Here is a 23756-nt window from a genome sequence, read left to right on the forward strand (position 1 = left end):
AAATCCCATGGATGGAGGAGCCTGGTAGGCTGCAGTCCGTGGGGTTGCTAAGGGTCGGACACGGCTGAGCGACTTCACTTTCACTTTTCACTTTCCACTTTCACACATTGGAGAAGGAAATGGCAACCCACTCCAGTGTTCTTGCCTGGAGAATCCCAGGGAAGGGGGAGCCTGGTGGGCTTCCGTCTATGGGGTCACACAGAGTCGGACACGACTGAAGTGACTTAGCAGCAGCAGCAGCATGTGGGTTTGTTTCTGGGCTTTCTATTGGAAATTTCTTTTTAAGGTGACAGAAATGTTCTAAAATTGACTGTGGTAATGGTTACACATATATGTAAATATACTAAAAACCACTGAACTTTACACTTTAAATGAGTGAATTGTATAGTCTGTGGATTGTATCTTAATAAAGCTGTTACTTAAAAAATAATTTAAAAAAAACCAGAAAGAACCAGAGACAAATATCCTCTTAGATTTGAGAGCAGTGACAACACACACAGAGTTATTGAATTAATGCAAGAGAAGTGAGGAGGGGCAGCCTTCAGAAAGGGAAAGAAGAAAAAGTATATAAATAGAAAGCTGACAGAGAAGCCAAAAGAAGTAGAGCAGGGAGCCCCCGGATGTGGAGATAAGGCTCCTTCCAGGCTTCCCAGACCCTGAAGCCTCCCTGTAAGCTCAGCTCAGTGTGATAAACGGTGTTCACATAGGGGCCCTGGGCCATTACAACCAGACTAAATTGTTTACTATCTCCACTGAAGAAGGCAGAGTTTATGATGCTTCCTCAATAAGTAACAGTCTAAAAGCTGGCGTTCACAGAGTGTACTTCTCAGTCATCCAGAAAATGTACTTTATGGAACACACTCAACAGATAAGGTCCTCCTGGATTGATGGTCTTTTGATATGTCAACTTGGCAAGGGCTACAGCCCCCAGTCACTCAAATACTAATCTAGATGTTTCAGTCAAGGTATTTTCCAGATGTAATTGAAGTCCATAGTTAGCTCACTTGAAGTAAAGGAGATTATTGTTGATAACCTGAGTGGGCCTGATTTAATCAGTTACAAAGCCTCAAGAGAAATTCTGCTGTTAGTCAGCAACTTCAGCCAGTGGACGGCCAGTGCCCGTGAAGTCCTGTCTGCTTTCTTGAAGGCCTGCCCTGGGGATTCCCAGTTTGCCTCTTTGGGCCTCATAATTGCAGAAGCCAATTCCTTGCAATAAATCCCTTAACGTGTATCTCCTACTGGTCCTGCTTCTCTGGGTGAGCCTTGACTCATACCAAAAGCAACTATGTTACTCCAAGATAATAAATTTGTGATCAAATTAAAGTTTATTCAGATAGAACATGTCTAATGCCTAGATAGTGGTTTCTAAATACCATTCTTCAATAAAAGGAACCAAGGTTCCTTGTTTGCTTGAAGAAATGGCTGATCCTGGGCTGGGAGAGTATTGGATTATATCATAAGTATAAAATAAGCATCCATAAGTCCATCTTGATATAAAGAAATGAAAGGATAAATAAATAGGGCAAAAGAAACAAATCTCCCATGCAGAAAAATTTCAGATAATTTATGGAGATACTCAACCCTTGAAGGGTTAAAGAAGGGGAGCATAACTCCCCACTTCTTAAGAGACCTGCATGTGCTGACTTCCTTCCAAAGAGTACAGTTGGAAAGGGGGAAAATAGAGTAACTGTACAGTGGAGAAACCTGATCAACACTGCTTCAGCCAGTTGATCAAGGTTAATATCAACAGTGATAAATCATGGTGAGAGTACATACCCTTGAAATGACCTGATAAGAACAGCCCTTTACCTCTGTGATCTTCCTTCCCCAAAACTTATAACCAGTCTCATAATGAGAAAAGCATCAAACAAAATCCAATAGAAGGGCATCCTACAAAATATTTGACCAGTACGCCTCAAAACTGTCAAGGTTGGGGATTTCCCTGGTGGTCCAGTGGTTAAGAATCCACCTGTCAATGCAGGGAACATGGGTTCGATCCCTGGTCTGGGAAGATTCCATATGCTGTGGAGCAACTATGCCTGTTTGCAGCTCTATAGCCCATGCTCAGCAACAAGAGATGCCCTTGAAAGCAACAAAGAGCCTGTGTGCAACCAAAAATGGTCATATACTTAAAATATTAAAAAAAAAAAAAACAACCTGTCAAGGTCATGTTGTTGAACCTAAGTTCATGAGCCTGATACATAGTGAGGCCAAACCAACCAAAACATCAGCGTTTGGAGCAGAGAAAGGTTTATCGCCAAGCAAGGAGTTCTGCTTAAAACTCAGATGTTTCGGCTTGTTAGGCCTCCCTGTGCATTGGGCCCACAGACTTGGGTTCAACAACAATCATCAAAAACAAGGAGAGTCTGAGACACTGTCACAGCCAAGAGGAGCCTAAGTGTGGAGCCCTATACCAAAGTCACAGGTGTGGAGCCCTGTACCAAGGTCATAGGACAAAAATCTCAGGGAACTGCCCAGTTTAGATCTGGAGGCTCTTGGCAACAGTTGCTATGGGGCTTGGTCAGTTCCAGAGATTTTTGTCCTGTGAACTTGGTACAGAGGTCCACGCTGAGACATAACTACCATATGCAAGTGGTGTCCTGGATAGGATCTTGGAGCAGAAAAGGGCAATTAGGTAAAAACTAAAAAAATCTGAATAAACTATGAACTTTATATTATCCTCTCAACTTTTCTGTAAATCTAAAACTATTGTAAAAATAAAGCTTATTAAAAAATATTAGATCAGGAAAAAATCAGATAAATACTTCTGAATATGTACTCTACAAGATTTTTTTTAAAAGATAACTGAGTTAAACTTATTTTGGTTTTTGATCACACTCCACTGCTTGCAGGATCTTAGTTGCCTAACCAGGGATTGAACTCAAGCCCACAGCAGTGAAAGTGCCAAGTCCTAACCACTGGCCTGCGTGCATGCTCAATCGCTTCAGTCTTGTCCGATTCTTGGTGATCCTATGGGCCATAGCCCACCAGGCTCCTCTGTCCATGGGATTCTCCAGGCCAGAATACTGGAGTGGGTTGCCATTTCCCCTTCCAGGGGATCTTCCCAACCCAGGGATGGAACCTGCATCTCTTAAGTCTCCCACATTGGCAGGCGGCTTCTTTACCACTAGCGCCACCTGGGAAGCCCCCTAACCACTGGACCATCACGGAATTCCCTGTACTCTACAAGTTTTAGTACTAGGCTACAAAATGAGGAGTCATTCTGCTGTTTTCATTTTTACTTTAATTTAAAAGCAAGTCTTAATTGGTAACAGTGTGTACATGTCCACCCCAAACTCTTAACTATCACTTCCCCTCAACCCAACAAGGACCTAATGTACAGCACAGGGGATTGCTCAACGTTATGAGGCAGCTTGACTGGGAGGGGAGTTTGGAGGTGAATGGATACATGTATACGTGTGGCTGAGTCCCTTTGCTGTTCATCTGAAACTATCACAATATTGTTAATCGGCTATACCCCAGTACAAAATAAAAAGTCTTTTAAAAATAAAATAAAAGCAAGTCTTAATGATTTAAGTGGCTGGTATTCTGTTGACCCTCTATTGATAGTGACTGTCCTGTATCCTAGTCAATGCCAAATGAGTGGCTTTTCTACCCACCAGAGATGTTAGCAAGTAGCCCCCCAGTAGATAATCTCATTTTCTATTTCATCAAAAAGAAACCACCTAAAAAGAATTTGTTCAACTTACTGCAATCAAATCTATGAACTGACCTGCATGTGTACTCATTTTTCCCTTCCTGTGCTTTGATACAGTAATGATAGTTACCACCGATGCAGTGTTAACTGTGTGCCAGGCACTACAGTAATGTGGACAAAAAAAATATTGCCTGCCATTTTAGTAAATAAAATGTCGCCCGCCATCAAACCAGCAGCCATTGCAGATGCCTTGACGGCGTACCCCGAGGAAAATTCTGGAGAGAGAGAAACTGGATACTGGCCCTAGATAGTTAAGATGCATATCTAAGAAATGACTTCTATAGCTCACACCTGCATTTTCCCATACAGAGAAAAGCGCTAAAATCACTAACTTGAGATGTTTTTTTGTGATTAGCAGTAATCTTTTCATGTTTGACTACATTTCCCCCCATTTTTTCTCCTATATATCCTGGCTCCTCCCTTATTTCTCTGAAACATTTCCTCAGAGCTCTCTTGAGAGGCTGTCTCCTGGGCTATAGTCCTTAGTAAGGCCCCCAAATAAAACACAATTCACATATATTAGATTGTGGGAGGGTTTTTTTGGGGGGCGGGGGGGGACATTTTTTAGTTGACAGCAAACATATTGCATGCATTATCTCCTTTAATCTTCACGCTCAAAATTCTGAGGTAGGTTCTCATAATTTCCCCATTTTGTAGTCAAGGAAAACTGAGGCTCAAGGAAAGCAAGTGACTTGTCCAAAAGTCTCACAGTCAGAAGGTGATAGAATGAAGTGTTCCAAACCAGACTCCGGAGTCTGACCTCTTAACTCCTGGGGTTTCTTTGTCTGTGAGACAAATCCCTAATCCTGCGTTCTGACTCATCACTTCTCAGCCCTTGGGAGCTTTGGTTCAGTGACTGCATACAGTCCCCTCAGTCTTCCTACTTCTTCCCTTCTGGGCCCTTCATATCATTATTCAAACAAGCTGTCACTCGGGTCAAAAAAACCCAACAGTTTTCTCCCTTTCTCTCTTGACTCGCATCTTCACTCTCCAGCTGTCTATGGAATACCTTCACCTGAAAGGCTTACAGCCATCCCAAGTTAGATTCAGACCCCAAACTGAACCAGCTTGATTATACTCACTCTGCTTTCCCACCAGAACAGTATTCTCGTGGTCTTTCCTTCTCAGCAAATGACACTACCATCCATCTTCTTAAGCCAGAAATCTGGGCGTCATCCTTGCCACCTCCCTCTTCCTTTTCCACTTATACTCAGTCACAAGTCTTGTTGATTCTAGGAAATCTCTCCTCTGCCCATGTAACTCTGTCTCCACTGCCTCTGTCCTAATGCTGGTCACCATCCTTTTTCACCCAGATGACAAACCACAGCCTCTCACTAGTCTCTACTTCTAGCCAATCCTGCCCCATCCCCAGCCAGTCTGATCTCAGCACTCCACACACTAACCTCAGTGGTTTCTTAAACCCAAACCAGATAGGTGTCTGTCAAGTTTCAAGCCCTTCAGTGTTTTTCTGGGCCTCAAGATGCAATCCAATCTCTCAAGGCATCGGGTCTCCTAGTGATCTGGCCTCTGCTTTTTCTCCAGCTTCCTCGTTCATCACTACTTCCTCTTGGCACCCTCTCCCACCACCCCCAAGGATGTCCCCTTTCCATACTTCTGCCACACAGAGTGACTTTCAAGTCCCTAAAATAGTTCTCCTCTTGATTGAGCCTTTTCACCATCTGCCTCCTCTGTGTAGGATATGAACACACCACACTCCACCCACCAGATCTAATTCCTCTTTGGCCTTGGGGGCTCAGCTTGCACTTCCTCAGCCCCTCCTTCCCTCCCAAGTTCAGGATAGGTTTCCAAGGACCCAGTGCCTTCCTCACCACAGCACTTAGCATCAGGGTCCCTGGCGGTCGGCACACTTGCCTGCCCCCTGCAGACTGTTAGCCTGTGAAGATGGGGACCTGTTGATATGGCTCACCACTGCAGCCCAGCACCCAGCACCCTGTGTCTGCCTCTGTATTAGGTGTTTGCAGAATGAACAAGTTGGGGCTGGAGGCTTGAATTTAGATCTGCAAGCTTTTTTTTTTCCTTTGGAGCTCATTTCTCTTCTGTTCCCATGCTCCCTTTGGTGAGCACTGTGGAAACACTTTTTAATGAATCAGATATACATTTAGAGAGTCACAAATGTGGCCTTAGAGGTTCATGATTCTAGAACCTACTTCCTCATTTTGGCAGAAAACTGAAGTCCCCAAGGTGACATGGTCTGTCAGTAACAGGCTCATTGTAGCTATAAAACTGGGACTAGGCCTCAGATTTCTTTTTCTTAAGATTTATTTTTTTAAAGCTGTGGTGGGTCTTCATTGCCACACATGGGCTTTCTCTAGTTGTGGAGATTTTGGGTTTTAGGCTTCAGTAGTTGCAGTGCATGGGCTGAGTAATTGCAGCTCTTGGGCTCTAGAGTGCTGGTTCAGTTGTTGTGATTTACGGGTTTAGTTGTTCCAAGGCATGTGGGACCTTCCCAGACCAGGAATCAAATCAGTGTCCCTTGCACTGCAAGGCAGATTCTTAACCACTTGACCACCAGGGAAAACCCTCAGATTTCTTGATTCCAGTATTCCCGTGCTCTCTCTCCTACCATGCTATGACTGATTAAAGACAAATACGAGTTCTGTGATACTCTTCCCAATGGCACGTGGGGTCTCTATCCCCCTCCCTTGAATCCAGGTAGGCTCCGTGCTTAGACCAATAAAATAGAGCCAGAGAGATATACTGGGCAGAGCCCACACTTCAAAAGCAGAGCATCAAACTAAGCACAGGGTCCCGTGTGACTGAGTGGGTCAGAAGCCCTGAAGCTGGTCCTCCTGTCAGTTTCTGGGTCCTTAGAGACTGGCAACAGCTTCCTTTTCCTGTCTCTTGGAACACTCAAGTCAAGCCAGCTGCAACCTAAGCAATTGACTACCTTGAGATCACCACACTGTGAGAAGCCCAAGCCACACAGGGAGGCCTGGTGGCTAAGATGCCATGTGCAGAGAAAGGCAAAACAACACCCAGGCAGCCAACATGTGAGTGCAAAAGCCAGCTCGGGAGGGAGCACGCCTTCCAGCTCCCAACCCACAAAGTGAAAATGGTGACAGAAACAAAATGTTGCTTTTAGGTCACTGTTTGGGGATAGTTTGTTACCAGACAATGGATAATGGAAAAACATACTATCTCTAGTGTTTTTCAAAATGTGAATGAAAAGGTGTCTTTTAAAACACAAAGCTTTTGTTTGTATAAAATGTTGCAATTCTGGGGTCCCCAAATTACATGCTAAATATATGTGTATGCATATTACAAACATATGAGTGTCACTTTGGTGATTTCAAGATGCAAAAATGTATCTCACACTAGGGACATATACTGTTTTGGCATCGGCCTTAACCAAACTTTTTTAAAATATGTGAGTTCAGAATACTTCCCTTGACCCTGAGGAATACTTCTCTATCATTGCACTTATAACATTGTATATGTGTCTACCTCCCAGTTCACATCAGTGTTTTTCAAACTGCAGATGCAACCTATTAGTGGGTCATGACATTCATTTTTAAAATATTTATTATATAAAAAAAAACCACAAGCATGAATCTCACACAAGTATTAAATCAAGAACCTTGCAAGGGAATGTGTGTGGCCACTGGACTGGACTATGAGATCCCTCAGGCAGCATCCACGTATCCCTTATTCACCACTGTAACCCCAGCAGCTGGCACACTCTTTGGCACATGTAAATGTTCAATAGATATTTGTTAAATGAATGAAGGTTATTCTTCACTGTTCCTATTTGGAGATGAACATCCTCACCTTCTTGGGACTGTTTACTGTTTTCTTAGCACTGGGCTCCAGATCTCAACTTTCTCCCTAAGTTAACAAGTCTTATAGCAGCTTATTTTTTATCCATTCACTTTCAGTTTTCAGTTTGCACCTGAATGTCTACACCAGTGTCAGCTTTCTGTTATTTCCAGCTGAAACAGATATTGTCCATACCCTCCCCAATCTGGTCAAAAAATAAAAGAGGAAGGAGGGGATCAGGGAGGGAGGACAGAAGGAAGGATGGATGGAAGGGAGGAAGGAACGAAAAAGAAAAAAAGAAGAAAAAATATTGATTATAGGTTTATACCAGGAGGGGCTTCTGCCTGCAATGAGGGAGACCTGGGTTCAATCCCTGGGTCAGGAAGATCCCCTGGAGAAGGGAATGGCTACCCACTTCAGTATCTTGCCTGAAGAATCCCATGGACAGAGGAGCCTGGTGGGCTACAGTCCATGAGATCGCAGAGTAGGACATGACTGGGTGACTAACTTAAAACAGAAACTCTCAAACATGATTGCTACCATTTACTAAGTCCTGGCAATAGACTAGATACTTTGGACATGCCATCTCATTTAATTCTCACAGCAAGTCTGTGGCACAGTATTATTCACTTCTATTTTATACATGCTCAGGGAGCTTAGGAGAAGGCAATGGCAACCCACTCCGGTACTCTTGCCTGGAAAATCCCATGGACAGAGGAGCCTGGTGGGCTGCAGTCCATGGGGTCACTAAGAGTCGCAAAGAGTTGGACACGACTGAGCAACTTCACTTTCACGCATTGGAGAAGGAAATGGCAACCCACTCCAGTGTTCTTGCCTGGAGAATCCCAGGGACAGGGGAGCCTGGTGGGCTGCTGTCTACGGGGTCGCACAGAGTCAGACACGACTGAAGCGACTTAGTAGCAGCAGGGAGCTTAAGTAACTCCCCTAAAGTAGTGAATGAAAGGTACACGATATAAACCCAGACCTGCCCAGCTGCAATGCTCTGTGAGCTTTCCCTGTCATTCTTCAGTCTCCATGCAATTAACCAAAGCATGACCCAGAGGGTTGTGAAAAAAAAAAGCAAACAGTACGTTTCCTCTGCCAACAAATGGGGAACCAACTTGAGAAGTCACTGCCTTAAGGTAGTTGTTTATGATGTAGACATCATTGGTGGAGCTCGACAGCCTTTGGTGATTTATAAACATAACAGGGACTCACTTGCCCATCAGCGCTTTAAAATGCATGCTAATCAATCAAATTCACCCCTAGGTTTAAGTGTATGGTTGATTTTTATTTTGACATCAATGGTCTATTTTCAAATAGCTTTAGGTTTATAGAAAAGTTGCAAAAATATTATACAAAGTTCCTATATACCTTGCATTCAGTTTCCCCTATAGTCATTTTCTTTTTTAAACATTTTTTATTCCAGTGCCTTCCTTGGCAGTCCACTGGTTAAGACTCCATGCTTCCACTGCAGGGGGCTCAGGTTTGATCTCTGGACCGGAAACTAAGATCCTGCATGCTGTACAGCATGACCAAAAACTAGACAAAAAATTTTTATTACAACCACAATAACAAAGGTGAGAGTAGTGTGAAGGGTTGGAGGTGGGAGTGGTGAGCCCAGCACATCTGTCTTAAGAAGCTGACCCTGGCTGGCTGCAATGCTATTAAACCATGGTTTCTCAGCTTCAGCACTATTGACATCTTCAGCCAGATAATTGTTGTGGGCTTCCCAGGTGGTGAAGTGGTAGAGTCCACCTGCCAATGTAGGAGATGCAGTTCGATCCCTGGGTGGGGAAGATCCCCTGGAGAAGGAAATGGCAACCCACTCCAGTCCAGTATTCTTGCCTGGAAAATTCCACAGACTAAGGATCCTGGCAAGCTACAGTCCATGGGGTCCAAAGAGTCAGACACGACTGAGTGCATGCGAACACACACGCACTTCTCTGTTGTAGAGGATTGTCCTACGGATGTAAGGATGTTTAGCAACATGTATGCATGCTAAGTCACCTCAGTCGTGTCCGACTGTGCAGAATCCTTGGCTAAACATCCTCTAGCTGCCACTGGCACCTCCCCTTCCCCCATTTTTTGCAACCAAATATATCTCCAGACAGTGCCAAACGTCCCCTTAGGGGGGAAAGCTGCTCCCAATGAAGAAGGATCAATTCGTTTTTCTCTGAGGGTTTGCCACCTTCCCTTCCTGCATTCCTAGATGGGCATATGTGATATGCACAGGCATAGACTCACGACATGCTCTCTTGATTGCAATACCCAGCAGGTCATATTTGCCTCTGGCTCCTCAAATACTTAACATTTTACATAAGCATGGGCTTCATGTTTGCTTCTCTGGGCTAAAATACCCTCAGGGAAGTGTAAATGGTTAATATTTCACCCTGTTCTTTCCAAGAAAAATCAATTCCCTGTTCAACCTGGTTCTCATTGACATTCCTGCTGAGAGCAGTCACCTGCCATAAGTCACTCAAACTGTTAGTGGCTGTTAGCAGGAATCAGAATTATGTAACTTTTTTTTTTAACCCTGGTCACCACAATGAAAACATCAAGTCCTAACCACTGGACCACCAGGGAATTTGCTTTTTTTTTTGTTTGAGAACTGTTTCACTTTTTTCATCTGTAAAATGGGAGGATTATCTGGTAGAACTGATCCTTTACAGACATTATCATTCAATCCTTAAGGTGCAAGTTACTCAGTCATGTCCGACTCTTTGTGACCCCATGGACTTTACAGTCCATGGAATTCTCCAGGCCAGAATACTGGAGTGGGTAGCCTTTCCCTTCTACGGGGCATTTTCCCAACCCAGGGATTTAACCCAGGTCTCCCTCATTGCAGGCCAATTCTTTACCAGCTGAGCCGCAAAGGAAGCCCAAGAGTACTGGAGTGGGTAGCCTATCCCTTCTCCAGCGGATCTCTGGTTCAGGAACAGAGCTGGGATTCAACTAGAGGCAAGTCTAAGGCCCAGGATTTTAGCTCTTTAAGTCACCCTATTCCTTTCTTTCCAAGTCCTCAAGGGATTACTCTATTCCAAATGCAAATCCTGGAAATAGAAGGGAACAGGTTATCTATCTATAAAGGCTGATATTGAGTGTCAATTCCACACCTGCTCTGCCCGATTCCCCCATGCCAACCTGCCCCTTCCCATCATCTGCAGTCCCTGTGTCTTACTTTTGCTTTATCCAGGCTTCCCAGGTGACTCAGTGGTAAAGAATCCGCCTGCTAAAGGAGACATAGGTTTGATCTCTGGGTCAGGAAGATCCCCTGGAGTACGGAATGACAACCCACTGCAGTATTCTTGCCTGGGAAATACCATGGAGAAAAGCCCGGTGGGCTACAGTTCATGGGGTCCCAAGAGTCAGATTGAGTGACTGAGCATGAGTGCAGCCCACACCAAAACTTTTAGTTCTGCTCACTCCCCTTTCTTCTCCCTTTGCCTAGTCCTTGAATCAACTGCTTCTGTGCATTATTTACTTCATCCTCAAAGCCCTTTGAGGTCCCATTGGCCCATGTTGCAGATGACACTGAGGCTCACAGCTGGTGCACCAACAGAACTGGAATGTAGACTCTGTAGTCTTGTTCCTCCAGACTGCCAACTCTTGGCCACATCTCTGCTGCTGCCTGCTTCTTAGGTCATCACGGGATGGGCAGCATCACCACAGGGTTGACGGTCTTTCAAAAGCTGATCTTACACTGCACCTCTTAAAGGTAAATGTTAAGTCCTACACGTCTCAAAGCTCCTATTCCTCCCTTCAGAAGTAAGGGATCTAGTCCATGGAGAGAACAAATACTGGGAGCCTGGCACTGCAGTCCATGGGGTCACAGAGTTCGGTATGACTTATCAACTAAACAAGGTGGTGTGGAGCCACTGGATCCAGGACCTGTCCAACCCCAACCCCAGGCTCAAAAGAAATCCCTTTTACATGGCCAACCAACCCACCCAAAATGTCTATCATTTTCTCTTTCAATTTTAACCCTCCTTTTTAAGGTCTGTAGAGAAAGCTCCCTCTGCCACGTGACCTCAGCTTTTTCATAAATTCCCTGGGCTCAGGAATTCCCACCTACTCTGAATGGTAAGGCTGAAGTATCTGTAAGACTCCAAATGGTTAGTAATTTCCATCACATGACTGTCAATTGTTATCAAGACCCTCTGCCTTGCTGTCCACACAGTGGCAGCTGTCTTTGAATATAAAGCAAAGACTGATGCACTAAGAGGAAATATTTGAAATCTCGAATTTGTAAACTAGAAAACGTGCTTCCAAGATCTGTTGGTAGCACCCACATTCCTAGGCTGGTTATTTGGCAGCCACTCTAAAAACTTCTGGTGAGCACCGTGGTCCCTGTGGTCATGTGCCTCCTAGTGTGGTTACAAGTGAGGGACCCCTTGGCTGTGTATGGCCACTACCCCCATTTGCTGTTCTGACAGCTCCCGTCACTTGCTTTCTTGGCTTGCTCCAGCACAGGCTCTGTACAAACTGGGTAGGCAGATAACACTGCAGTCCCAACCTAACTCCACAGGTAACATTTTGGCTCCCTCCAGAGATTAAAGAATCTGCCTGCCAATGCAGGAGATTTGATCCTTGGATGGGGAAGATCCCCTGGAATGGGAAATGGCAACCCTATCTATTCTTGCCTGCGAAATCCCATGGACAGAAGCACCTGGGGTCCAAAGAGTCGGACACGACTGAGTAATTGAGCATGCATCTTCCCCAGACATTAGCTATGGCCCGTGTACTGGCCTATTACTAGCCTAACATACTTTGTCTATCCATCCATTGGTTAATCCCAAGTACCTAGGAATAATGCCTGGTAGGTAAACTTGAATTTATTAAATGTCAAAAATATTTCATTTTTTTCAACCATTTAAAAATGCATAACTTTAGTTCACAGACCATACAAAAACAGGTGGGAGACCAGTTTGCCAAATCCTGGTTCACATCATAGAATAGCATATAAACATGGTTTTTATGGGACATTCCTGGCAGCCAAGTGGGTTCAATCCCTGGTTGGGGAACTAAGATCCTGCATATCTTGTGGCAAGGATCCCCCACAGTTTATTTTAAAAAGGTGCTGCCTTCAGGTACAAGGATGACACATATGTATGTATACTTCCTATAACAGTAGGTGTAAGAGCTGCTAGTTATAGGGAACAATAAGACGACAAAATTTTAAAAAGCCAGTTCCTAATTTACTAGCTGTACTTCTAAGTATTTGGTAGTTAGAGAACATTTCTGACAGTATTTAATAAGCCATCACAAACCATATAATACAATAACAGTTCCAATGTTTCATATTTATTACTGAGTCTCGGATTGATAGTAAGGAAATAAGAAACATCAGGAGCCAAGCATTACAGTAGTGATGTTCTCACTGTGATTTGGCTGCTTAAAAAAGTGGTCTTAACATGTGTGCCACTTTTTATGTGAGGCTGCTTATAGACCCAGCTTGGTTCTTCTCCAATGTCTTCTCTTGGAGTTGTACCTACACAGAAGGAAATATCAAGTTACAAAGGCAGTCCGACCTCAAATTAGTTGCTCTTACTCACCATAAACTTTGCCTTAAAAGTACCATAAAAAAATCTTTGAAAGCAAAGAGTTCCATTTTCCCTTCTTTAGCAAGTTTGGAGTTCTTTTTGGAGAGTAAAAAATGATTTGCTAGATGTATTAAAGAACTAGTCAAATCAATTTTTTACCTCTCAAAATGACTCCAGGCTAAGGAAAACACTCGTTCTTTACTGGGAGTAAGTAGTAGAGACGCTCACTTACTTCTGATTCAACAGACCTGGAGCAGACCCAGACGGAGATATATAACCCCAACTAACTAAACTAGATCAAACCAGTCATTCTACATAATGGGTTACATGTACATAAAAGCTCTCGCATAATGTTAATACATTAACATGCTTAGTCACTTCAAAGGCCATCAACTGTTCATGTCAATCTGTCATGACTTTACCCCCATAAATGGCAAAATCAAAAAACGATCAACACAGATTTTCTTTCAGCAGGATAATGTCAGTACTTCCACAAAAGAAAGCACTGTAATTGCAACCTGCTTTCACTACATTTCAAAACTCAGACCACAGAGCAAAAGACCAGCATCTGATAATTGCAGGTACCCTCTACTAAGCTACACACTGAGCTTACATACACTACTTTCATTTCTCACAACTACAAAGGCAGGTCCTACCATCACTGGATGGGATACAATAAACCAAAGATTGCAATTAATTGACCTATAAAGCTACAGTGGGTGGCGATTTCCACATGTCTAACTGGCTAAATGAACTAAGGAAATGGGCCTTCAATTTTAGCCCTGACAGTTCACATCTCAACCTTGGTCTTCACATCAGCAAACTAATCCCACTTCTATTTGCCATACAACCAAATCAGACTTCTACATTAGCTTCACAATCTTGCACTCCTGAACTTCAGTGTTTATCTTGGCAAGGACTCACTTGCTAGGCCCACCCTACAGTGTTAGCTTAAAAATGCTTTGAAGATACTCTGGTTGAAAGGCATACAGGAGTCTTAGATCCAGATTTGTCTACAGTTAACCTAGATCACCTTAGAGGTCCTTTGGAGAAATTCTAGTCATGTCTTTCTCCTAAAACCATCAGCTCAATTCTGCGGGGGAAAGCAAATCTTTCAATCTTCAGAAAAAATAAACACTTTCTGATCTTCCCACTGGGATGTGTAATGAGATAGCCACCTTATGTTCTGGCTCAGAGGGAAAGCAACCAGGAAATTTACAAATATTGGAGGAGTGTCTGCCCCTAAGCCCAGCTGTGGGCTGGCTGCTGTTAAGAAACCCAGAAGTACATTAAAAAAAAAGAATTTCAGAATGGTGGCACCAGATTAACTAAACTGCATAACTTTCAACTGTGCACACAAAGTAATACTAAATTTAACAAAACACATGGGTGGGGGAGTGTGTCCTTACCTGATTTTATTGCCAGTTTTCATTCGAATCCATTGAGGAATGGGACGATTCTGCTTTTGTTTCTTGGCCAGGAATCGTTTGATCCTGAAAGTCTTGTGAGAAGACTGGGAAGGAAATGCAATCAATTTAACAGAAATACCAGAACTTATTCAAAAATTAGGAACTCTCTAAATCCAACAAATATTCAAATGCTTAACATATGCCCTCTCACTGCTAAACCCATCACTGCCCCTTGCTTTGTTCCTCACTTCTCCGGAGGCAGATGCAAGGCTAGGGTGTGTTCCAGTCTTCCCTGCTGTCACCCTAGGACTGAGGACCACAATCACTGAAGACTGGGACTAGAGCATATGGTTTTCACGAACAACAACTTGCAAGTCAACCAGTCTCAGTGCACTGTTTTGTACACCAAGATACTGGGAATCCCCTGGTGGGCCAGTAGTTAGGGAATCTGTGCTTACACTGCAGAGGGCCAGCTTCGATCACTAGTCGGGAACTAAGATTCCCGCAAGCCATGCGGTGCGTTTAAAAAAGAGAAAAAATCACTTTACACAAAGTCCCCGACGTTTGGCAGATCTGTTCCAGCTCACCGACCATCTTGGTATTAAATCTAACTCTATTTAAAATGTCACCTTCCCAAGTTCCCGCTATTTTTTGGCTTTCATAAAGAACTTGGGTCATCCAGTTAGTTAGTCGCTCAGTCGTGTCCGACTCTTTGCGACCCCATGGACTGCAGCCCACCAGGCTCCTCTGTCCATGAGATTTTCCAGGCAAGGATACTGGAGTGGGTTGCCATGTCCTTCTCCATGGGTCATCTAATCCAAACCCAAATACCTCCCTCCCCGGTGTGCAGCAGAGTCCAGAGAAATGGCCTGAGTGCTGGTTTCAAGTCTGACTGATGTGGCCCAACACACCCTTGCATAACAGGCGTTATTACAAAGGAAAAGACTACACTCCTCTCTCCTAGCTCATAGCAGTCACTGTAAATTTCTGTTAATAAAACCGTATAACACTAGATACCGATCCTTTCCACACCTAAAAGCATATACACAGTTAAAATTCTCCAGGGTACTATCACAGGAAAAATCCAGTGACTATCCGCACGAAGCTAGCATTTTACGAAGAACGCCTGAATGACACACAGATTCAACACCACGTCACCCCTTGTTCCATGAGTTTAAACGGGGTAACGTTCAAGTTCCCGAAAAAAGGGCTAAAAAATCCTATAATCTCATCAAATGGAAGGATTCTGGCCCCCAAGTTAATAAGTCTTCGAAAACCAGCAGTCCACATTCCCTTTTCGATGACCGAAACATCCCGCGTGTCATGACAACAGCCCGAAGTCGGGCCAGCTTCTGGGATGCCCCCTCGACTTCTTGCCCCAGAAACACAGTTCGCTCTGGGAAAAACGGGAATACCCGCTTGCCTGAGTAGCGGCCTGCAACAGAGAAAGCCCTCTCGGACCTTGCGGGGCCGGCAGAGCCTGCCCTTCCCTTGGTGGTAGCTCGCTCGCTTCCCGCCAGGCCCTCGGGCTGGAGCCGAGGCCAAACTCCCATCTCCCCTGGAAAAACCCTTAAAAAGGGTCCCGCACCTCGACGCAGCCCGCGGCGCCGGGGAGCTAGCAGACATCTCAGGTCTCGGAAAGCCACCCCATAACCGATGGTAACGGATTGACTTACCATGGTGAGGCGGGAACTCAACCTCACATACGATGGCGGAGAAGAGAAAAGAGGAGGAAGTGAGCGGAAGGACGTGTTTAGAAGGCGCCGCCGGGGGCGGGGCTTGGGGAGGTCACGCTGTGCGCCAATCGACGCCCCCTGGCGGTCCCTCTCTGCGCACGCTCCCGTTAGATCGTGGGAAACAGCGCTTGTTCGTGGGAAATGGAATTTGCTTTGCTTCAGTTCCGTAACTGGGTTCCTCAGGAGCCTGTTAGTGTGCCAGGGGCACCTTGTGTCATGGGTGAGGCAGAAGGTCCATGATAAATGCCAAGGCAGAAACCCTTCCGAAGGCGGGAGGAGCAAGGGGGCGGGGCTATCTCCAAAGAGGGCGGGTAGACGTCATGTTCCAGCGCAAGGGACTTCGGTCCTTGGCTAGGGAGGGAGCACGCGAAGGGGCGGGGGCGGGGGCCGCCCAACCAGGGAGGGTCAGCGGGATTTGCACCCACACCTACTGCTCTGCGAGGCTACCCTGGTGGTTAAGTGGCAAAGAACACGCCTGCCAATACAGGAGATGAGGGTTTGATCCCTGCGTGGAGAGGATCCCTTGGAGAAGGAAATGACAAACCACTCCAGTATTCTTGCCTGGAAAATCCCATGAACAGAGGAGCCTGGCAGGATGCAGTCCCTGGGGTCGCACGGAGTCGTGTCAGCAACTAAACAACAGCTCTTTCTTGGCAGTCGCTTCTCATACCGCGGGGTGTGTCCTGCGGGATGGGAAGGTACAGTGGTGTTGGCAATGGGGCTTTAGTCTAGGCAAGAGGCTACCAAGCAAGATTTTTTGTTTGTTTCCCTTCTAGTGTTATTGAGATATAATTGACATATAGCCTTGTATAACCAATCAATGTTTTTCACGGCCCCAATCAAAGTTCTAAACTGAGAAAGTTCTGGACAAAACATTTCCTTGACTGTTAGAAAGCTCAGACTGAATTTGTAACTCACCTTTGGCAAAATGTATAGGAATTAATGGCACACATTTTGGATGTTAATGTTCCCCGTTTTCTTCTTTTTCTTCTCCCCATTTAAAAACAAAGACCTCTATCTTTTCAATCACTTCAAGCATTTTTACCGTAATAGATTTAGGTAAGGATTTTTTACCTGGAGTCCACAAGTGTTAGTCATTCAGTCGTGTCTGACTCTTTGTGACTGTAGACTGTAGCCTGCTAGGCGCCTCTGTCCACGGGATTCTCCAGGCAAGAATACTGGAGTGGGTTGCCATTCCCTCCTCCAGGGGATCTTCCCTACCTAGGGGTCAAACCTGGGTCTACTGCATTGAAGGCAGATTATCTGAGCCACCAGCAAAGGGTCAATGTATAGGATTCACAGGGTACGTGAATGTGGATGGAAATTTAAAAAATTAAAACTTCATTTTCATCAAACTCTGAAATGTAGTGCATTATTTACAAATGTAGGCAACAAATTACAGTGACATTGGCAGTACCTGTGACTTGGTCACCAATAGCAATCAAAGATGGTTTCATATCACATTGCAGTTGATACAGATGTCTCAATGTCATTTATATGCTCATCACTTTGAAATTATAGTAGCTATTAGACCCACAAGAATTCGGTTAATCCTGTATATTGCTATAGTACACATTTCTTTTAGGAAATATTTTGATAGCTCTATTGCAGTGCAATTGGTTTTCTTTGTCATCCAGTGTACTTTGTTTTATGCATTTAAAAAAATTCTGAAAATAAATCCATAAACTTCATCAGACTGCCAAATGGTTCCATGGCACAAAACTTGTTATGAATTCCTGGACTGGGGTATAGTGACAGATGATAGAACAAACAAACTAGGTAAGAGGCTTTGGAAACAGTTTAAATAAGTGAAGGTGGCACAAAGTAGTAGGGTAGTCCCCGTGACACTGAATAAGAAGAACCAGATCAGGGGACTTCCCTGATGGTCCAGTGGTTAAGAATCCACCTTCCAATGCAGGGGACGTGGGCTCCATCCCTGGTCGGGGAACTGGGATCCCACGTACAGAGGGGCAACTGAGCCTGCACACCACAACTAGAGAGCCCCCCTCATGGCAGCTATTGAGCCTGCAAGCTCTAGAGCCCGTACTCCACAACAAGAGAAGCCCTGAGTGCTGCAACTGGAGAAAGCCCAAGTTCTGAATCAAAGAGCCTGGGGGTGGTAATGAAGACCCAGTGCAGCCAAAGAGAAGAAGAAGAAGTAACAAGATCAAGAGATGATTCTGACATAACATTAACAGGACTTGGTCCCAGGTCTCTGCCTTGGTGCCTTAAATCTAGAGAGGGAATACAGAAACCGCAGAAAGCTTGAGCCCAATTTAGTAATTACTGGGATCGAGCAGCGTGGCTTGCTGGATCATAGTTCCCTGACCAGGGATTGAACCTGTGCCCCCTGCAGTGGAACCATACAGTCCTAACCACTGAGCCACCAGGGAATTCCTAAATAATTATGGGTCTTTTAAAAAATTTTATTTATTATTTATTTTTGGCTGTACTGGGTCTTTGTTGCTGCACCGGCTTTTCTCTAGTTGTGGTGAGTGGGGACTCCTCTCTCACGGTAGTGTGCGGGCCTCTCATTTCAGTGGCTTCTCTTGTTGTGGAGCATGGGCTCTAGAGTGCTTGGGCTTCAGTAGTTGTGGCACATGAGCTCAGTAGTTGCAGCTCCTGGGCTTTAGAATACAGGCTCAATAGTTTTGTCACACAGGCTTGGTTGGACCGTGGCATGTGGAATCTTACCAGATTGGGGATAGAACCCATGTCTCCTGCATTGGCAGGTGCATTCTTTACCACTGAGCCACCAGGGAAACCCTAATTATACTTTTTTAACAGCAAAAGTTTAGTTACTTTAATCTCACTTAGTGTTTAGGTTCAGACCCTCATCCAAGTTTACATTTGATTCAAGTGAGACCTCAGGCTTCTTACCTTGGATTTTTATTATTTATTTAAGAGCCAGTATTTTATTTTTGGTAGCCAGAAGGAGCAACAGATAAGCCTTTAATAGATGAATTTTCATTGTCATCATCATCATCATAGCTACCATTTCCTCAGGTTTAGAGTGTGACTGACACTGTGCTAAGAGCTTATATAAATCATCCTTTTAATTTTTACAGCTTCATAGGGCACTTGTTCTGCCTGGTTTTCCTTCTACCTTGCATGCCATCCTTTCTGAGTTTCTTTTGCTGATTCTTCCTTATCTCACTTCCTTATCTCTTGCTCTCTCTCCCCCTCACCTTTTTTTTTTTTTAACATTGTAGAGCCCTGAGGTTCAGATTTGGACTTCTCTTTTCTATATACACTCTCTCCTTTGGTGACCTCACCCAATATCATGGCTTTAAATACTCTCTTGGACTTCTTCCCTGGAAGTCCAGTGGTAAAGACTGCGCTTCCAATGCAGGGGGCATGGGTTCAATCCCTGGTCGGGGAACTGGGATCCCCCATGCTTCACAGTGCAGCCAAAAAATAAAAAGGAGTTGGTGGTTTCTGGTAGATCGTGGAGAGGAAGGCAGGAATGAGAGACATTAAAGATGCAGGGAAACCCAGGTTTAATAGTGTAGGGGTCTCAGTGGACACAGTGGGCAGGCTGAAGAGCATCAGGAAAGAAATTTGCCTTGGAAAGGACAACAGTCGTTTCCCAAGTTAGGAGGGAAAAAAGATGGATGAAAAGAGAATTTGTTTTTGTAAATTTAATTTTATTTTTTAGTTGTGTAAATATTTTCCATGGTTCCATTTACATTCAATATGGCCCTACATTTCCTCTCCTAGATGTTTCTTCAACAGAAAGCTGAACAAATATGCATCAAGAAGTATGTATTGGGACTTACCTGGCAGTCCAGTGGTTAAGACTCTGTGCTCGCAATGCAGGGGGCACAGGTTCGATTCTTGGTCAGGGAACTAAGGTTCCACATGTCATAGGGTGTGGCTTTAAAAAGTAAATATATATATATATTTTTTAATTTGAAAAAAGGCATGTACTAAATTGTTTATAGTAAAATTATTTCTAACAACCCCAAACAGGAAACTATCTTCAACTGAACATGTGTGGTAGATTTATCAAAGGCTATTGTACAGCAGCAGTTTTCAAAGTATGATCCAGGGAACTCTGGGAGATCCTCAAGACCCCTTTCAAAGGGCCTGCAAGGTCAAAGTATTTTTATAATAATACAAAGAAATCATCTGCTTCTTTTACTCCTATCCTGTCACGGGTGTACCGTCGGGTTTCAGAGACTCCATTTGGTTCAGTTTAGTTCAGTCACTCAATCGAGTCTGACTCTTTGCGACCCCATGGACTGCAGCATGCCAGGCCTCCCTGTCCATCACCAACTCCCGGAGCTTGCTCAAACTCATGTCCATCGAGTCAGTGATGCCATCCAACCATCAAAGAGACTACATGACTTGTAATGACTTCATTGCTCTGACAGACAATAGAATGTATACTTGTGTGTTCTTGGGTTTTAAATATTTTTCAGTTTTAATTTCTAATTCCGTAAACATCAATAGAAATAATCCACACGAAGGCCCTTTGTGAAAGTGTTAGTCGCTCAGTCATGTCTGATTCTTTGCGACCCCATGGACTCTAGCCCGCCAGGCTCCCCTGTACATGGAATTCTCCAGGCAAGAATACTGGAGTAGGTTGTCATTTCCTTCTCCAGGGGATCTTCCCCATCCAGGGATCAAACCTGGGTCTCCTGCATTGGCAGGCGGATTCTTTACCATCTGAGTCACCAGGGAAGCCCTAAAGGCCCTTTGGAGTCCTTAATAATTTTTTTTCTGGTTTTATTACTGGTAGTTTATTGCACATGTTTTTCTGCATCAAAAATGTATCTGCTAAAAGGAGAAACAGGTGTGTCTGAATTTGGATTTTTCCTCAGACCTCTAAATCTACTCATCTAATTTTAAAGTAAATATACTTCTTACACAAGACAATCCAAACTGATGCAAAGTATTTATTCCAAGTTAGTTATTTTATGCAGCAGTTTTCCCCCTCAACAGACTTGTGATAACCACATCTTTTAAATCTGTAAATAATGTTATCAAAATAATCTTAATCTTTGAAATCTCACAAAAATTTATATTTTACAATCCACCCTGAATATCAAGGCTGCAAGAATAACACAATATTTCCTATATCCAAATATTTTATAGCTGTACCCAGAAAGAAAAGAAAAAGGGAAAAAAGCCACATATACTTGTTTAAGGGCTAACGTGATCAGAGCAGCCAGAAATAAAATATCCAAATTATTAGCATCAATTTAATACAATTATAACTTCAGTAGTCACTTTGTCATTGACTGTGATTGCTTGAGCACAGGGGTGAGTGCCCCAAGGGCTGGTAGTAGAAGCTGTTGGTGCAGACCAGCGTCTCCTCCTCACTCAGGACTGCCAGCTCCCACCTGTGCATTGCCCCATATATACTTTGTGTATGTGTGTGTGTTTTAAAAATTCTCCCCACCACACAGAGTTCTCTCTATTAAGCAGATAACAGGGAAGAACAACAACAAAAGCTAAACAAGCCAATTGCTCACTCTCTCTTTGAGATATGATTATTTCCCTTGTGCATGAAGTATTCAACAATAACACAGGAAAAGGAAAAGAACGACTTCTTCTGTATAACCCCTAAACACACAAGCTGAGTTTACTGGGTCAGATTTGACTGTGAGCATTTATATGCCTACTTCCAGGCATCGCCATCAGATGTCTCACTGCTACTTGTCTCCGTGGCCGAGTCCTCAAACTCTGCTCTGTAAGTGCTTCTCCTAGGGGAGAATAGGCTGGAACTTCGACTCTGCAAGAAGCCATTCTCTCCAAAGCCATTTCTTCTCAGCTGCTCTGTCTTCACGTGGAACTCTTTGAGCTCATCCTCTGTGAGGGGAAGGCAATTCTCATCATTTTCAGGATACTCCTGCCATCCCATTGCTTTCGGTAACCTGTGCTCTGCTTCCAGAGAGTGAGAGAGGACCTCCCTTCCTCTTCTGCAGGGAGCAAGACCATTCTGATGACAGCCTTCCTCTCCGTTTTCCTTTGGTTCAGGCGTGCTGTTGTCCTCCGAATCTTCCAACTTCTCACACTCTCTGCTCTCTGAGAAGTCCCCATTCCAGTCATCCTTCAGAGTCTTCAGGAACTCGTTCTTCCTGTCAGTAGTTCTGTGGGTCAGCTTGGTCAGACGAGAGGAGCTGATCTCAATCAGAGGAGTGGTGCTGGCAGGGCTCTCTTTGGGAGAGCTTAAAACTACACCACCAGCCAGTACTCCTGGTTTGGTAACAGAGATTGGACTGGTAAAAACAGACTCTCAGCTAGAGGAAAGGGATCCTGATTTGTGTTCCATTCTGTTAGTTTCCATGCACTGGCCTTGGATGGAGATGGTATAGGCTTAGGAACCAGGTTGTTACAGACACTTGGAACCATGGTTGACGATTTGTTTCCATTTGTAGGGTGAGATCCTGGTGAGGTGAATGCAGCAGAGAAGGCAGCAGCAGGGTCTTCTCTGGAAACTTTTTTGATGACTAGCATTTTGGAGGACTGCTTGGCACTAGGTGGGTTTTCCCACACTCCAGAAGTGGTCCCAATAGGTCTGCATGGCTGATTCTGTTTGCCAGCTTCTGGATTCAAAGAAGGAAAGTCTTCCTTTTCAAACTGCAACTTTTCCACCTTCTTTCTTCTCTTCCCTAATATCTGCAGGTGGTTTTTCCTGAAAGGCACAGCCTTTCTGGGAGTGGAAGCTGCCATTCCAGTGGCGATGGTTTCCTGTGCCACCCCTACTACGCTGGCTCATGCCATCATGACCTTGTGAAGAGCCATGCCAACCAGATAGGTTCCTTATGGGGCCAGTATATGCTCCCTTAGAGACACCAGAGTTCACAGAATCATGGAGGAACAGGGAGGGCTGGTGCCAAGAACCTCCTGTCGTTCGAAGAGATCCATTGTTGAAAAAGCCATCAGAGGAAATATGTCTACGATGGCTTACTCCAAATCTACCATCTCCTTGGGGTAGGTGCTGTCTGTGTTTTTCGAAAGTCACTGTAGGTGACTTAGCTGACTGTGGTGCTGAGAAATTTAGCCAAGCAGGAACAAAGTCATGCTGCACCATTTAGGACCAGTGTCTCTTTTCAACAAGGTGAGGCATCCAACCTCATGACCAGGATCCCAGAGTATAACGTCTGTGGTTCTGCTTCCTGAACTTCTTGAGTTGCCAGCTGGATTTTCATGAGGTTCTCTTGTTAAAAGGGTACTTAATTAGGCTGGCCAGCAGAATGTCTTACGATGAAGCACAAAGAAGCCAGGCTCTGTGTGGATCAGTCTCTCAGTCCCCTCAATTGCTCGTCTTAAACTATCTAGTTCCTGACACGTTTCCCGAAGGGGAAGGGGAAAGGGAAGGGGAGCATAAAAATATTTGTTACATTTAAAAAATGGGGGAAGGGGAAAGAGCTATATCAATGTTCACCTCATTCAACTTCCTTGAGTGATGGCACTATGATGTTGCTTAAATAGATAATACATGGACATTTGCACAGCGAATGCAGATACTGTTCATAACAAGGTCATAGCTTAGAAAGACAGAATGACTTCTGTTTGGTCAAATAATTTCATTGAAGTGATAGATCAAAAATAAAACATTGAA

The 23756-nt window shown here is 44.3% G+C and overlaps 1 protein-coding gene, 1 non-coding gene and 1 pseudogene across 2 annotated transcripts; all 3 read right to left on the minus strand.

Moving 5' to 3' along the window:
- Nucleotides 1-12772: 12772 nt before the first annotated feature.
- Nucleotides 12773-17640, minus strand: RPL39 (ribosomal protein L39). The gene is made up of 4 exons (XM_055437644.2): nucleotides 17601-17640; nucleotides 16124-16479; nucleotides 14448-14551; nucleotides 12773-12986 (listed from the first exon to the last, which is right to left on the minus strand). The coding sequence occupies exons 1-4, from the start codon at nucleotides 17638-17640 to the stop codon at nucleotides 12938-12940; spliced, it is 549 nt and encodes a 182-aa protein (XP_055293619.1). The 3' UTR covers nucleotides 12773-12937.
- LOC129535326 (small nucleolar RNA SNORA69) lies at nucleotides 13430-13563 on the minus strand. Its single transcript, XR_008681601.1, has one exon. It is a non-coding gene; the product is annotated as a small nucleolar RNA SNORA69 (small nucleolar RNA).
- A 4169-nt stretch (nucleotides 17641-21809) lies between the features above and the next one.
- LOC129535103 (vasculin-like protein 1 pseudogene) lies at nucleotides 21810-23225 on the minus strand (annotated as a pseudogene).
- Nucleotides 23226-23756: the final 531 nt, after the last annotated feature.

Source organism: Moschus berezovskii, chromosome X, assembly GCF_049115385.1.
Source record: "Moschus berezovskii isolate FMDL1 chromosome X, NW_MosBer_1.0, whole genome shotgun sequence".
NCBI classification, from domain to species: Eukaryota; Metazoa; Chordata; class Mammalia; order Artiodactyla; family Moschidae; genus Moschus; species Moschus berezovskii.

Coding starts and splice junctions, on each gene's coding strand:
- RPL39 (XM_055437644.2), bottom strand. CDS start 17,640: ATGAAACCATCTTTGATTGCTATTGGTGACCAAGTCACAG. Junction 16,480..17,600: donor TATTGGTGACCAAGTCACAG/GTACTGCCAATG, acceptor CCCTCTTTGGAG/ATAGCCCCGCCCCCTTGCTC. Junction 12,987..14,447: donor AAAACTGGCAATAAAATCAG/GTAAGGACACAC, acceptor CCTTCTGTGTAG/GTACAACTCCAAGAGAAGAC.